At 32.9% G+C, this 17056-nt stretch overlaps 1 protein-coding gene across 2 annotated transcripts in view; it reads right to left on the bottom strand.

Moving 5' to 3' along the window:
• Positions 1-16781, bottom strand: part of LOC129232400 (clathrin light chain A-like) — a 47149-nt gene extending 30368 nt beyond the window's left edge. For both annotated transcript variants that reach the window (XM_054866545.1, XM_054866546.1), the window contains exons 1-2: positions 16486-16781; positions 7128-7159 (exon numbers count right to left, since the gene is read on the bottom strand). In XM_054866545.1, coding sequence (XP_054722520.1) covers positions 7128-7159; positions 16486-16654 — 201 coding nt within the window. In that variant the 5' untranslated portion in view covers positions 16655-16781. The remainder of the gene's footprint in view (positions 1-7127; positions 7160-16485) is intronic.
• Positions 16782-17056: the final 275 nt, after the last annotated feature.

Raw genomic sequence — 17056 nt, 5'->3', positions numbered from 1 at the left:
GTTCATAGGAGTCAAGTCCAACACCTGGGTTTCATACTGAACAACAATTTGAAAAATTGTAATTCAGTCCTAGACAATAAAATTTGTTTCTTGACGATTTAAAAAATATTTTTAAAATATTGGGGGAAGACCCTAATGAGTCCTACAAATATCAATGCTTTTAAACTTTTCTTCAATTTCTTTAGCCCTTCAGAAGAATGTTTTAATGGTTAATATAATTTTCCCTACCCCTCCGAATCAAAATAATGACTATGAAACGACAAAAAACTGAAAAAAATTGAGGGGCTCAAAAAGTTGGACTTGATGGGAGACAACTGTGGGCTTTTTTGGTTTTAACAAGGGTGACCACCTGGGGGGGGGGGTGCACCCTTGCTCTTGGGGGGGGGGTGCACCCCTGGTTTCAAGGGGTTATTCTACATAAGAATCAACAAAAATGGTATCAAACATTTTGAAGGGGCCTTTTTTTTGCAGCAGTGTTGTTTCAGTTACATTAAAAGTTGTATAATGTATCTTTCATAATGACTGCAAGATAAAAACATCATGGAAAAGTATAAAAAAGTTCTTTTGAAGGAAATTAAGGATTTATTATCTAAAAATTTAATAAATCCTGAATTATCTTCGAAAGTAATAATTTTCCATGGTTTATCAACATTCAAGCAGGGGTCTGGCCAGAGGATATTTGGGTCCGTTAACGGACCCTTCACAAAAATCCGATCAACCAAAACGGACCTTTCACAAAATCCCGATCAAACAAAACGGACCTTTCACAAAATCCCGATCAAACAAAACAGACCCTTCACAAAATTCTGATAAACAAGATCTGATCGTTCACAAATTGTTTATTGAAAGAACAAATCTGAAAGCAAAATAACGAATATTTCTGTGTATAAACCGATAATTTTTGGATTTTTTAAAAGTCAAATTAGAGGAATCAGCTCATACAAAATCGGCTAATTTTGAAAAAAAAAAAAAAAATCGGCACTCTTGCGATGTTCCTGGATGTTCCTGCAAGCGATAAATAATTGCTACTGCCAAATAAATATAATGGTTGTTTGTTTTATCACACCTAATTAGCAGCGGTGTTACTGTAAACTTTCCTGAAAAGGCATTGATAAGCACTTTTCTCCGCTCATGATTTAATAAACAATAATAATATATATCTGCGAAATGAACTTAGAACTGCAAAGTGATAGTAAGGGAAAATATTATCGTTTCAGATAGGATTACTAACTTTAAAATTATCACCACTCAGCATCTGGCATTGAACCTTTATAATGACTTGATTAGAAAATATTCTCATCATTTTACCAGATGGTCAATATTTGTGTTTTTACGGTGAGGCGGCGTGGTGGTGCGATGTTTAATAGTTATTTTGGGAGAAAATTATATGGGTTTTGATTTTTCCATACTAACAAGGATGATTAACTTTAAATAAACTCTTTTAATTACCGTTTTTTTTTTTCTTTAGATGTCTACATTTTGAAAAATGAAATCTTTTAACATCCGATATGAGAATCATATTTTGTTCTTTTTTCAAGCTAATTTCGCTTTATTAGGATGCAAATAAATGAAAAGTCTCTTTATTTCTGTTAGAACTCTCATTTCAAGTTTTTAAAGCAAAATTCCATTTTCTGTTTTGAGTCAAAAATTAAAATGCTGAATTGATGGTTTATTTTATTTATTTATTTTTTTGCGTCAACTGTGTCCACAGATATTAATGAAATGTTTATCATAGGACTCTAAAATGCAATTTTAAAATAATTTTATCAAAAATATTTCTTTTACAAGTCGTTTTTATACTTTTGATGCCTTCACTTTGACAATTGCGATCTCTTTGCATCCGCTATGGGAATCCGATTTTTCGAATTTTTGATGATATTTACGCTTTGTTAAGAGGTAAACAATTGAAACATCTTTTTATTTTTGTTAAAATCACGGAATTTATAAGTTTTAAACGAAATTCTGTGCTTTTTAAGAGTGTCTTGAGTCAAAAAGTTAAATGCTGAACCCCCTATTCTGAATTTTGTTTTATTTATTTATTTTTTTGTTACAATTATTTTAAATACTGTACAGAAATATTTCTAGTATAATATATTTCTGTACAGTATTTAAAGTAATTGTAACAAAAAAATGGTAGATTAATATTGATACTTCCAGAGAGCGATGCCCCCCCCCCCCCCCCCCCCCCCCCGCCAAATATCAGAAAAACTCTCCAGAATGATTTTCTTGAAATAGAAGAGGAAAACACTCAACTTTAAGTTTAATTGATGCAGTTTGTGCCATCTCTAAATTCCAAAATTTCGTTTTAACAAAAAAAAAAAATTTTTTTGCGAAAATGTTTGTTTTTTCACAAAATTAATTCATTTTTCACAAAATTATTTGATTTTTCACAAAAAACGGACCCTGCGAAAAATCCTGGACAGACCCCTGATTCAAGGCAGCCATTATGAAAATCTGGAAATTCTGGGCTTCAGATTTTCCCAAATTTATTATCCTCTTATTCATTTTTAAAGATTTGCTGGTTATTTTGCAACTGATATTTTACATTTTCTAATAACGTGTGAAATTCAAAATCATTTGAGGGGAAAAGATTTGGCTGTAAAAAGAACCATTTGGTTTAAATCAAACAAATTTTATGACCAGTATAATAAAAATAAAGCATTTACTTTTTTTTTTAATAGTTACAAAAGATCAAAAATTATGTAAACATTAATGAAGTTTCGATAAGCAGTTTGACAAAATTTGCCAACCCTAACCAAATTATACCTTTTTTATAGAACCTACTGAAGACGTACCAAGATGCATTTTGGCAGAGTACCGAGTACTTGGCTGAGTACCAATTATGTTTAAGAACCACCGACATATACGTGACAAACTCATGGATTGACGTGAACTCATTGGAATAATAACATAGATCTCCATGTCCATATAATAGTTTTTAAAACAAAATTCCAGCTGAAATTTAATTACGCATAAAAAGAAAATCTTGCTAGTGTCAAAAATTTTACAAAAAGTTATTTTTAAAATTAAATAAAAAGGAATGATTAATCAAGTTGGAATTATAACAAACTACATCAGAAAAATGTCGAGAGATTAGCTTTTTTGCATCATAATTTAAAATACTTTGATAGCATTTTTCTTTTTCTGCTAAAGTATTTCTTTACCCAAAGTCATAACCTATTTCTTACTCTTCAAAAAATGATTTAATTTTACTTATGTATATTGTTATCACTATGCCAAAAATTTAAATCTACAAAACCATGATTTATAAAATTTGGAACTCAAGTTTTCAAGTGATTAGGAATACATTGGAATATGATCGACAGGGTTTTTTGTTATGAAGTCTGTAATTATTCAGGTTGGTAGTCCTATACTAATATGTGATATAGAAAAAGTAATTGCAGAATTGCAACCAAATGCACATTTATCGTGAACTTTTACTCTGATTGGATTTTATAAGTTTTTTTTATCTTATACATCGGTATCTTATACATAGAGTACGGTCTTATTTTATGAATACAGTCGACTCCCACTACAACGCGATCCGACTTACGCGAAATGGCTATAATGTTGGGCTAAATGCCTTTATTTTTGTTTCTTGAAGGATTTCACCAATATTGTTTAAAAAAAAACATTTTGTAACTTACCTTTTGCCATTCCGGGAAAAACCTTACGCGGGAAATCCCATCCACCTGCCACCGACACTCAAATGTCCGAGTTTGAATCGGAAGTGTTCGGAAAAATATGTGGCACGCTATGATTGGTTGCCGTCATTCGGCAGACGTCGGTAAACTTCCGACAGAGCACATGTCGATCACACGAGGAAACCATGTTGAGGTGTTAAGTGCTGAATGTCAAATTAAATAAGAATTATGCAACCTGCAAGCTGTGTGTTTTCCGAGTTGTGTTGTTCTTGCAATATGCAAATAATGTAACGTCACATTGTTACGTGCAAGGTCGGATCTGGCTATAAATACTCTGACCTGCCGTAACTCGATCGCTACTTTTCTTTCACTCGTCTCCTCGTCTTGTGTTGTTTGTGTTTGTAAATGTGTTCGTCCATGTTATAATAAGTTTTTTGCTACTGGCCTCTCAGGTGAGGTCTGACCTTTTCTGAATGATTCACTGCTGATGTCTTCAGTTTGGAAAGCGCGTGCTGCCATGACGTCTATAAAAGTGAAAAGTTATAATTAAATCTATGTGGGTCGTTTGGTCTCCAAGGAAAAGGATCGTGTCCATCTTCGATATTTTTCCTGATATGGTGAACTTTGCTCATAAGGTGTGAACTGACCAGCTTGCAATTCTGGTGGAGATTGCGATGCCGTCCATCTACCTGTGAGGATTCACTATGGAACATCGACAGGACCTTTTGATACCTGCATGGACTTATTGTAAGATCTTTTAATATAATTTAATTTTTCTTCGGAAGACCAAATTATTGTATTGTAATCATTTTTTTATACATGTTAAATAAATGTTTTTCAGTGTAAAGAATGATTCATGTTTTATTTTCTTCGGGCAGACCACTCCCTCAAATTTTCAGTTGGAAATGAGTTGCCTAATTTTCAGCTTAGCTGTAGGCTATTAACCTCAAATTATATCCAACATATAACGCGAATTTTTCACGAGTAACGAATTTTAGAGCTAACGCGAATTTTTCGCCCACAACATGAATTTTTTTTATAAGGAAGTATCAGCTTCTTTATTGGCTACTAAATATTGATTTGGTGAATGTTATTACGTCCCTTTGAGCATCACTGACAGCCTAAGTTCCCACGCCAAACTAGTCTAATGCGTCAAATAACCATAATGGCACTTTAGTGTCACCTTCATTTAAAGTTTGAAAATGTGAAGAAAAAGAAAGTTTCTGATAAAAAAATTTAAAAAGGCTAAGATTCTCGATATGCTTGAACAATTACAAAAAGTCCAAGGTAGCGCGACAATAAGTATGAGTGAATCTTCCATATGTACAATTGAAAATCAAAACAAAAAGATGTCCGTAAAAGTTTCGAACTTAGTTTCAATATTGAAGCTTTCAGAGCAGTCTAGCAAAGTAAAAACTTTTTAAATAAAAGGTGAAGCGTATTTAAAAATGTATTAGATAAGAACAACGATCTGATCTTAGAGTATAAATCATCACTAGTATCCTCATTTTTTAACTCGTAAATCTTGCTACTGTATCGACTGTACAGTACTATTTTGTGCATCATTTTAATTTTACTGCATGCGTACTACAGTGCGTACCGTGTTGTTTCATTTTATATCTTTTATTCCCATTGGTCATTCATTTTGTGCACCTTAAGTCAGGGTTGGCCGGATTGGACCCAATTGGGTTGGACCCAATGGGTTTTTTTGAAAAAAACCATTTAAAAAAACCCATTATTTAGCCCACTTTTGGGTTTTTTTTAATTTTTTGAGAAGTTTTTTAAAAAAGTAATTAATTTAAATACTTTTACAATTTAAACTTCTATTTTATTTGTTCTTCACCACAGACAATGGACATAAAAAATGAATTTTGACTTTTAATACTATTTCTTAACTCTTAACGGCATTAAAAATACTTCAAAGATTAAAAAAATATATATTTAACTTTTATCTTTAACTGGTCAATAAATAACTCAAATTATCTTGACTAAGTCCTGTCACGTCTGGTTTTCTCAATATTTGTAGATTGTACAGAGGAAACTACTCTAGCTAAAAGGCTTTCATGTGAATTATTTTCTGCAACCCGACACGTCACAAATTTCGAATTAACAAGTTATATTTTTTTTTAGAAATTAACAGGTTTTACAAATGGTCAGACAGAAAACAGAATAGGATGTACAGTATTTTCATTATCTTACAAAAAAGTTTAATATTTCTTAATCTGTACACAGAAATAGAAAAACAGGCAACATAAAATTCAAAGAAATGTCTTGATTAAGCTGGAATTCAGTAAATAGGGATTTAAACTACTTGAGGTTCTACAGTAGTTTTGCATAAAAAAATGAAATACAATATAGTAAAATGCAAAAAAAAAAAAAAAAAAAAAAATAGTAGTAATTAAAAACGAACAATAGATTTTATCACTCAAGAAGTAATTTTGCCTTAACTGTTGGTAATCATGGAAACTAAAAAATCTGAAACTTCACCATTCTTGGGTTTCGTCGTCTTTCATACTCTTCAGAAAACGCTGAATTTTAACTAGTTTTCCAGCTTTTTTTTACCCCAAAACAATTCTTGTGCTTTGTTCATATACTTATGCTACAATATGCTACAAGTACCCTACATTTTCCCTAAAAAAAGACAAAAAAAAACCCCCACATTTCTTTTAAAAAACCCAGCTTTAGTTGGGTTTTTTTGGGTTTTATTTAAAAAAACCCAAAAAACCCTGGGTCCATGGGCTTTTTTAAAAACACCCGGGTTTTTGCAAACCCTGCCTTAAGTATTTCATGTTGAATAACAGTTTTTTATTTTTTAAATACAGTAAAAGTTCAGTTCTTTATGGAAGAAACTGTAATGGTTAATGAATGCTTTAGAGCAGTTTGAGGGGTGTTTATAAGTGCCTAAATGTATTAGGTACGCTTTAAAAATTTTGTATGCATATATTTTTCCACAATGCGAAATTTCAACTTACGCGAGGAGTCTTGGAACGCATCTCTTGCGTAAGTCGGGACTCGACTGTATAGCAATTGCAGTATATTATATGCTTGCACTTTTTAATTAATTGTAAAATCTGTCTTGAACAATATCCAATTTCTTTCAACTACTCGGTATTGGCCGAGTATCCGATCAAAATTTGGTCGAGTACCGAGTACTCGGCAAATTGGCCGAACAGTTACAGGGTACTCGATACGTCTCTAGAACCTACATTTCTCAGGCTATAGATTAATGAAGATTTAAGATTAAAAAAAAAAAAAAAAATCAGCAATGTTTATACTTTGAACAGTAGAATAGTAGTTTGGTTTATTTAAAACACTTACTTTCAAGCTTTTGTTGCATTTGAAAAAGTCATCACACTTCATAAAATAGAAAATAAGAAAAAGGAGATAGGAAAAAAAAAAAGCAAGAATACACACAACAATTAAAAGGCAGAAGACCATTTAGAAGTTCAAAAATACTTTTGATTTAAGATGAAATCATCATACCTCATGTAACGAGTTCTGCGATCCGAACGTCTCTGAAAGAAAAAAAGAAATTATATAGGCAGAAAATAAATTTGTTTGTGAAATGTAGATTTGTTTGAAATAGATTGATTGATAAACCCAATTTTAAACCAAAGCGTACATTTTAATGCAACTTTTTATCAAGACCAGGATATTTATTTTTCTGGTGAATTTTATATTTCGGTGGCATAATTTAATTATTTGGTGGACCCTTCATACAGTTTAACATCACTTTTAGTCTGATTTCGCGGCTCGGAATTCGTCGCTAAAAAGACGAATGGGCGTATCTCACTTTTGGGCCATTCCATGGAAAACAATAATTTTTTCCCGCACGTCATTCTATTTCATATTCATCTATTTCATAAAAAATAATAATTTAAAGGGATAATGAACAAAATTTTGTTGCTTAAGAAATCACAAAACGCACGTGTGACTTCTTAATCAAAAACTTTCTTCAAAAATTATTTCTTTTTTACGAAATATAGGAACCGTCACGTGCGGGACAAAATGACCATTTTCAATGGAATGGGCATATACTTATTTTTTTTCAATGGTTTAAATAATTATTTCTAAACAGGGCCCAATACAGGCTGATTTTGCTACCGTTTTTCGGTACCTTCACAAAAAGCTTGTTTCGAAATCGGTACTTTCACAAAAATCAAGTAATAAAATCAGTAGCTTCACAAAAACATCGAAAATTTCACAAAAATTCGCATTTTAAAATATAAAATTTGTTTTTCTGTTTAAAACAAAATATACTCATAAAATAAAATTCTAAGCAGGTTTATATGAACAATCGCTTAAATAGCAATCTTTTTGTAGTGTTTTAACTCATTTTTAGCTAAGATAAATAAATACCTTTGTGCTGAATAGTAAAGTCAGAACAAACAACGTAAGTAGAAGCACAAATTTGTAAATTACAGCAGACACGTGTTTCGGCGTTACAGGGAACGCCTTTTTCAATGCAAAAAATAATGAGCTTATGGATGAAAAGACATCCGACAAAAGCCAAGAACAGATAAGCATGCAGCTTAAAAGATAAAGACAGCGGATTAGCCAAACACCAATGACAAAGTTATAAACCGATCAGGAACCAATAGGAATGCAAGCAAAGGCCCAGGAGCTTTCTCTTAGGTACGAACCCAGAAAGAAAGAATTCAATTGGACAAGGATTAAGCCGAAGCTTAAACAAAAAGAAAAGAAATTGTCAGTAACCGTGAACCGTAAGAAAGGAAAAGCAGAATGGAAAACCATGAAATAAAATAAACAGAAACAAAAAATATTCGAAAAACGGAAAATAAAGATAAATAGAAGAAAATTGGGGGGGGGGGGTGTCAATCAAGACAAAAAGGTAAAAATAAACAAAGGAAGATAGATAAAAATGAGTGGGAAAAAAGGGGGGAGTATTAAAGATATGGGAGCCAAATGTTAGAAAAATATGGAACTGAACTAAGATCGTTAACTAAGTTAGAACTGTTCCTCAAAATATGAAAGGATTCCCAAAAGTCAAGATCTGATGAATTGGGGCATTTTTGGATAATCTGATAAGAGTTAAAATCAAAAGAGTGATTCGAATCCCAACAATGTTGAGCAATACTAGACTTATTTAATTGTTGTTTTTTCACATAATTTTGATGCTCTTTCAAGCGAATTTTTAAAGCACGCCGAGTCTGTCCAATATAGGCAAGTTTACAACTACAATTAATTCTATAAATTCCACAACAATTAAGAGGGTGAATAGGATCTTTAAGAGAAGAGAATGAAAGTTTATTAATAGGAGAGAACACCACCTGGAATTGGAAACGTTTTAGAATCTTAGCAACCTGATAGCTTACAGATGGAAAGAATGGCAAAACAACCAAATTCTTTCTGATGAAGGTTCGGTTAAGAACATTAGTTTGGGGTTTATTCAAAAGTTTTTTATAAATGGAATCAATCAAAGTTGGCGGATAGTCTCTATCAATTGCCACAGCTTTAAGATAATTAAGTTCCACTTTAAGAAGTTCCGACGAAGAACAAATATTAATTGCGCGATAAACAAAAGAATTGAAAGCAGAATATTTTTGATTTGGAGGATGAGACGATAGTCTATGAGGAGGTAAAGAGACAGCAAAAGGTTTGCGATAAACAGTAGTTTCAAAACCAATTTCAGTACGAGAAACAAGTACATCAAGAAATGAAATGCAATTATTCCGTTCTTTCTCACAAGAAAACTGAATATGAGGATCAATGGAGTTTAAAATAGATAAAACCTCATCACTCTCAAACTGATTCTGGTTCATTAGAACAAAACAATCATCAACATACCGAACATAAAATTGAAACTGCAGTTTTTGGAACAGCTTAACCTCAAAATAATGCATGTAAATATCACTAAGAATGGGGCTAAGTGGGTTACCCATAGCCAGACCATCTAACATAATATAAAAATTCCCATTAAAAACAAAAGAACATTGCTTAAGACAAGTACGGGTAAGGAAAATTAAATCCTCAATTTCCGTATTAGTGAAATGAAATTCAGAAAGTCTTCTACGAAGGCATAACAATGAACCCTCGACGGGAACGTTCGTAAATAAAGAGTTAACATCAAAAGAAGCCATAAAAGAATTATTTGGAACGAAACTATGAATTTTTTTAACAAACTCAACAGAATTTTTAATAGTAAATAAATTGTGACTCCTAAGGGGAGAAAACACAGAGACTAAATATTTTGCAAGTTTGTACGAAGCCGTACCAATATTGGAAACAATCGGCCTGAAAGGAATACCAGCTTTATGCACCTTAGGTAAAGCATAAAATCTAGCACAATTAGCAATAGATGGAACAACAGAGCGTTTAACATTTGAAGGAATAGACTTAACAGACTTGACAGCAGATGCAATAGTTTTTAACTCTTTATCACTAGGATCTTTAGAAATTTCAGCATATGGCCCAGAAGAAATCAAATCATTAGTTTTATCAACATAAGATGATTTGTCAAGAACAACAATTTGGCCACCCTTGTCAGCTTTGGTAACAACCAGATCAGAATTCGAAACTAAGTCTTTAACAGAACGGCTAACAGTATTAGCAAATACAGGTTTAGAAATTTTCGAGTTAAAGTCAATATTAGAAGCTATAAGATGCCGAATCGAATCTTTTTGAGAGGAAGTTAAGGCACTAAATTTAAAAGCTTTCTCAACAGGAGCAATAAGCTTTGAAAAAGAAGGATTAACACTCACAGCAAAATTATCATTACATTTTAGAGCCTCAATTTGAGAATTACTTAATGGAACGCTAGAAAGATTAACAACAACATTCTTATTAACAACAGGTAAATTATCAGGAAGAACGACATGAGAAGATTTACAAAGCATAGCTAATTTCTTTTTCAAAACAATTTGATGTTTATCAGAGGAACGAAGGGTTCTAGACCAAGAATTTCTGTCAATAATGTTAAAGTTAGGAATGGAATTAGAAACCGAAAGATGTAAATCATAAAGTTCACGTTCAATAAACGATAAATGTTTCCTAGTTTCCTGGATCGAAGCTCTGAGTAAAGCCAATTTCGACCGAAAGATTACTTTGTCAATTTTTACAGAACGTGGTAAATTACATTTCAAAGAAATAAACTTCGGAATAATTTTCTTACGCCTACACTCTTGAAGAAATTTTAAATGGTTCAAAAATCGAAATTTCTTAATCCGAAGATTGGCAAACCTATTGATTTGAGACATAATCAAAAGCAAAACCAAAACAAATGAAAATAAACAAAATCAAACAATAACAGAATGAATAAGAAACAAGAAGTAAAAAGTCAAGATCAAAATACAACAATAGACAAAAATTCCGAAAACAAAAACAAAAACACAAATTGCAAAAAGGCGGAAAATGTAAACGTAAGGCCCGTTTAAGCCAAAATAATAAGATAAATAAATACCTTTGTGCTGAATAGTAAAGTCAGAACAAACAACGTAAGTAGAAGCACAAATTTGTAAATTACAGCAGACACGTGTTTCGGCGTTACAGGGAACGCCTTTTTCAATGCAAAAAATGAGCTTATGGATGAAAAGACATCCGACAAAAGCCAAGAACAGATAAGCATGCAGCTTAAAAGATAAAGACAGCGGATTAGCCAAACACCAATGACAAAGTTATAAACCGATCAGGAACCAATAGGAATGCAAGCAAAGGCCCAGGAGCTTTCTCTTAGGTACGAACCCAGAAAGAAAGAATTCAATTGGACAAGGATTAAGCCGAAGCTTAAACAAAAAGAAAAGAAATTGTCAGTAACCGTGAACCGTAAGAAAGGAAAAGCAGAATGGAAAACCATGAAATAAAATAAACAGAAACGAAAAATATTCGAAAAACGGAAAATAAAGATAAATAGAAGAAAATTGGGGGGGGGGTGTCAATCAAGACAAAAAGGTAAAAATAAACAAAGGAAGATAGATAAAAATGAGTGGGAAAAAAGGGGGGAGTATTAAAGATATGGGAGCCAAATGTTAGAAAAATATGGAACTGAACTAAGATCGTTAACTAAGTTAGAACTGTTCCTCAAAATATGAAAGGATTCCCAAAAGTCAAGATCTGATGAATTGGGGCATTTTTGGATAATCTGATAAGAGTTAAAATCAAAAGAGTGATTCGAATCCCAACAATGTTGAGCAATACTAGACTTATTTAATTGTTGTTTTTTCACATAATTTTGATGCTCTTTCAAGCGAATTTTTAAAGCACGCCGAGTCTGTCCAATATAGGCAAGTTTACAACTACAATTAATTCTATAAATTCCACAACAATTAAGAGGGTGAATAGGATCTTTAAGAGAAGAGAATGAAAGTTTATTAATAGGAGAGAACACCACCTGGAATTGGAAACGTTTTAGAATCTTAGCAACCTGATAGCTTACAGATGGAAAGAATGGCAAAACAACCAAATTCTTTCTGATGAAGGTTCGGTTAAGAACATTAGTGTGGGGTTTATTCGAAAGTTTTTTATAAATGGAATCATCCATCTGCTGTAATTTACAAATTTGTGCTTCTACTTACGTTGTTTGTTCTGACTTTATCATTTTTAGCTGTTTCTCGCCAAAGAGTATTTATTCAATATTATCGCAATCTTTTAACATCTGTTTTGGGAAACCGTTTTTCTCATAATTTCCTATATTGTACACAGTACATAGCCCATTAAGCTGAAATTACGATGGTATTTTTCGCACTGCTTAGGTTTTTAGCCCCCCCCCCCTCCCCAAAAAACGAAACCTGTTAAAAATAATACTAAATGACATTTACACTTTTGGAACTAAAATTTCACTTATTCTACTTCTTTTTACAAAACTTAAGATGCCTCTAAAAATTCACAAAATGCTGATAAAAAAAAAACTTTTACAAAAATAGAATGATGCAATACTTTCACAAAAATAGATAGCGAGAAAAAAATCCTGGATTGGCCCCTGCTAAACTAATGAGATATGTTTCCTTTACGTTGGAACCATAGTTTTCAAAATCCGCAATTTGTTTCGGCATTGCTGTATTAATAGAGCAAAAATATTAACTTATTCATAAACATGTGACCAGAGGTTGAGTTTGGATGTCCCACATGTCAATAAATTTTATTTTAAATAACAAAATTGTTCAATAAAAATATAATTACGTCAGGAGTATCTCTGTATCAAATGTAAAGGTTAAAAAAAATTGCTTACCCCTGTTTCATTAAAATATTAAGAGATATGACGAAAGGTTAATGAAATTTAAGCGTATTTTTGTCCCGTACGTCAGTCTTGCATAATATAGACGAACGCGTGAACGGTGTTCGCAGAAAATTTTTGGCTCTGCAGAATTTTTTTTTTCAAACTGCTAACGTCGATATAAAAAAAAAAAAAAAAAAAAAAATTTTAAAGGGATTTTTTAAGAAAATCCTAGAGTTTCTTTCTGTTAAAGCCTTTCTCCAAAAGAGCCTTTTAAAGCACGTGTGTAAAAAAAAATGGTTTTGGTAGTTTTCTTCAGTTGGTGAGAAATAAGCAAACTGCAGTGGAGCCTCCATATATCGAACTTCCACATATCAAAATTTTCTATGTATCGAAATCCCAGCAAATTTCTATGTTCATTACATAGAAAAATTGTTTCTATATATCGAAAAAATCTCTATATATCGAAAAAAATTTCGAGACATTCGTAGATTTGTTTTTCCACTTTAGATTGTCTCATTGAAAAATGAAGGTTACGGGAGAAAATTATGTTTACTAAAGGTTGCTAAGAAACTCATAAGAAATCATGGTTTGAGGGGTGTGTAGATATAGATCGTTGTTCCGTTCTGAAGTTCTTAAATTCCCTCAAGTTTATTTCAAATCTTAGTTGTAACCAGTAACACTGTAAAATCAGTTTCAAGTTATCCTTTTTGTCTGTTTTACTTTTCTCTCGATTACATTGTCAAAACGAAAATCCCCTCTTGTTGCGAATCAAGTTGAACTGCCGAAGAATGAAGATGTATGAAGGCGCAAAAATGTAATTTCTGTTAATTTTCTAATTATTAACTTTCGTTTAATCCGATGCTCGTATAAATTAGAAATTGGGTTTCATGCACGAAAATTAGCATTAATTTTAATGTTTTAAGAGATTTTTATGATAATATAAGATCGTTTCTATATATCGAAATTTCTATATATCGAATTTTTTTTCCGGAAATTTGCTACTTCGATATATGGAGGTCCGACTGTATATGTTATTGCAAAAAAAATAAATAAATAAATAAATGATTTAAAGCCTTTTTTTTTGTCTCTTTCATATTTGAATATAAAATAAATTTAATTTTCTATTCAAGGGTGAGTTGGGCAAAATAATGATTTGCAGAAAATTTTCCAGTTAGGATTTGTGTGATTTGCAGAAAGCTTTTCATTTTATCTAAGTCTGCCGTACGTGACGATGGAATGGCCCTTTTCGGCATTTTTAAGAAAACCCATTTAAGGATTTCCATTGTACTGTATTGCTTGGGAACCACCACCAGTGGGAGAGTAGCTTTTTTCCTACTTATTGTAGAGATATGCCCATTGGCCATGTCATAAAATTGGCTTTGGACAGTTCCGTGGATGACATAACTCATTTTTCGATTTTTTTGAGATATGCCTATTTGTCCTTTTAGTGACGAATAGCATATTGCACTTAACATAAGCCTTGTTCAAATTTAGTTTGTTTATAATCGCAGTGGCAACAATTCTTAAATATACTCAGGGATGACTGTGAGTTCATTAAAAAATACCTGAAAGTTTCAAAGCGAAAACAAGGGGGGGGGGGGTAATCCTTGGCCCCCTATTACTTAAGTGCACTTATGCCATAGTATTAAATAGTTCAATAGTCAGAGTCAAAATATTGTGTGTACATTTGATTAACATTTTAATGGGTTACAAAGTTAATTTTGAGCTGGTGTTATACAAAATTATCTTGACATTTGTCTATCTTAAGGCTCTTGCAGGTATATTTGATGAGTATTATATAATTTTTTTTTAAATTGCGGAGGTAGGGAGATAAAAGCATAACAATAAAAACATAATTCCGGTATTTTCGAACATAAAAATACCGGAAATACATTCGAAAATACCGGAAATTCGGTAAAATACCGGAACACAATCACCCCTGTATACTGATAGAATAGCTTAACAAAATCATAATTCTATCTTGCTAACTTGTTGTCCTGTCTAGTAAATTATTTACTTTATGCTATCCTCTGCATCAAGTGTTACGTTCAAAAATGAACCATTCAACTTTAAATTTCAACAATATTGATTCTAGCGAAGTTTGACAACTAGACGAGCGCATTATAGACTCAGAGCCGTGTCCAAGGGGAGGGTTTTAGGGGTTAAACCCCACCCATTAAAAAAAAAAAAAGTATGTCAAATGAAGAAAACAATCGACTTAAATTAACTTTAATGTCAAAGCCTGCGTTTAACGCTGCCCCCCCTTCTCTCTGAAGTTTTTTTGTAATTTTAACTCGGTAATTCTGTATTTTTTCCCCTCTAATTCAACTCAGTTGGACCTAAATGCTTGCATTTCTTTCTTCTCTTATAACTTAAAAAATTTTGCATAACATTCAAATGTTATGCAATTTACAACTGTTAAAGCTTTGCCGGCTGAAATAATATTTTGGAAAAACTGTGGTGGTAGAACCGTTGAATTATCTACCGAGACAAAGCATTAATATTGCTTATTGTAAGGAGGTAACGATGAATTTGGCATGTGTTGCAGCTGTGAAGATGTATTAGTGATTGTGTTTAGTAATGTAATTTGCATCTACAATAGGCTCATTCTGAGCATTATTTCAGAACATAAAATCTGATATGCATTCTCTTACATAAAAAGAATTCGTGGAGAGTTTTAAATACTTGTTGCAATAAACCGCATAGTTAACAGATTTCATTAAAAAGAAACAAACAAGGTTTGATTAAAAGTGAACCTGTAAAATGAAGGATACTTCGGTCACTTGAGCAGCCAGAATTATTCTTCTAGGGGAAGAGGGGGGGGGGTACAGCAGTACTTACAGGTGCATAAACGCCATACTGGGATCGACAATTTGTAGTAAAACTAAAGGTTGTGAGGGATTGAATCCCCCCCCCCCCCCCAGTTAAGATTAAAACCCCTCCCTTTATGAAAATCTGAACACGGGCCTGTATAGACTAGTTTGGTGAATAGTTTTGAAAAAGCTCCAAGTGTTTCTCGTGATAATCCCCCCCCCCCTTCTTTTTCGCAGCTCAACTATTTAAGATACACACATATAAAAACAGGGGTGATTGTGAGTTCATCAAAAAATACCTGAAAGTTTCAAAGCGAGAACGGGGGGGGGGGGGAATCTTTGGTCCCTATTACTTAAGTGCACCTTTGCCATAGTATTAAATAATTGTGAGTCAAAATATTGTGTGTACATTTGATTAAATTTTTAATGGATTACAAAGTTACGAGTTGGTGTTATACAAATTATCTTGACATTTGTCCATCTTAAGGGATAGGTGTCCATCTTAAGGCACTTGCGGGTATATTTGATGAGTATTATATAATTTTTAAAAAATGTGGAGGTAGGGAGATAAAAGCATAACAAAAAAAGAACATAATTCCGGTATTTTCGGACATAAAAATACCGGAAATACGTCCAAAAATACCGGAAATTCGGTAAAATACCGGAACACAATCACCCCTGATAAAAAGCAAAGTTCAATCAATGTGGAGAGAAAATAGAAAAGGATAGACGGCATACGCGTCAAAACTCAAACAGGTTCGGTTGGATTCAATAAATTTCTCTCCCAGCGTTCATAATTTAATTCTACTAAAATTTAGTAAGCTTTAAGAAGAATTAAAACAAAACAGACGTATACCGTCGGGAAAATCAGAAGGTGCAGAATTTTGGGCTGTCCCTAGGCCTAAGGTATCGTCTTCAAGTCCGGCCAACTCATCCTGTTCTCTGGCAAGAAAATCGGCAGCCGGATCCTCTTCCGTCGCAACATGGTTCACCATCTCACCGTCAAACATTTCGAAATCAGACATTTTATTTTATCCGAAGCTTTTTCTCCCTTTTCTGAACTAGAAGCAGTCACATTTAGCAGAAAACTCGGAAACAGGAGGCGTATTTAAACTTCGAAGAGCAGGAAAACAGTAAAATTGATCGGGACGAAGTTCCTTCACTTCAAATCAGCAAATTTTTCGATCCGATTCAGAGTCACAACTGACTACAACTGTATTTATATCGAGGACTGCATACGAAGTGCCTTGCCTCCATTATTTTTTTTATACCGATAGGTAGCAGCACCATCACCGGATCGAACAATTAATGAGAATTTAGAACTAGGCCAGGAGCTAATAGCTACCCGGTGCTAGCATCCCCAGAGGTATCGTTTCACTCGGAGGACATTGGGACCACGAGCATATTTAACGTCGCCCAGTCCCCTT

Source organism: Uloborus diversus, unplaced genomic scaffold (assembly GCF_026930045.1).
Source record: "Uloborus diversus isolate 005 unplaced genomic scaffold, Udiv.v.3.1 scaffold_12, whole genome shotgun sequence".
Classification (NCBI taxonomy): Eukaryota; Metazoa; Arthropoda; class Arachnida; order Araneae; family Uloboridae; genus Uloborus; species Uloborus diversus.
Note: the sequence above shows the minus strand (reverse complement) of the source record. Positions and strands in the feature narration are given on the sequence as shown.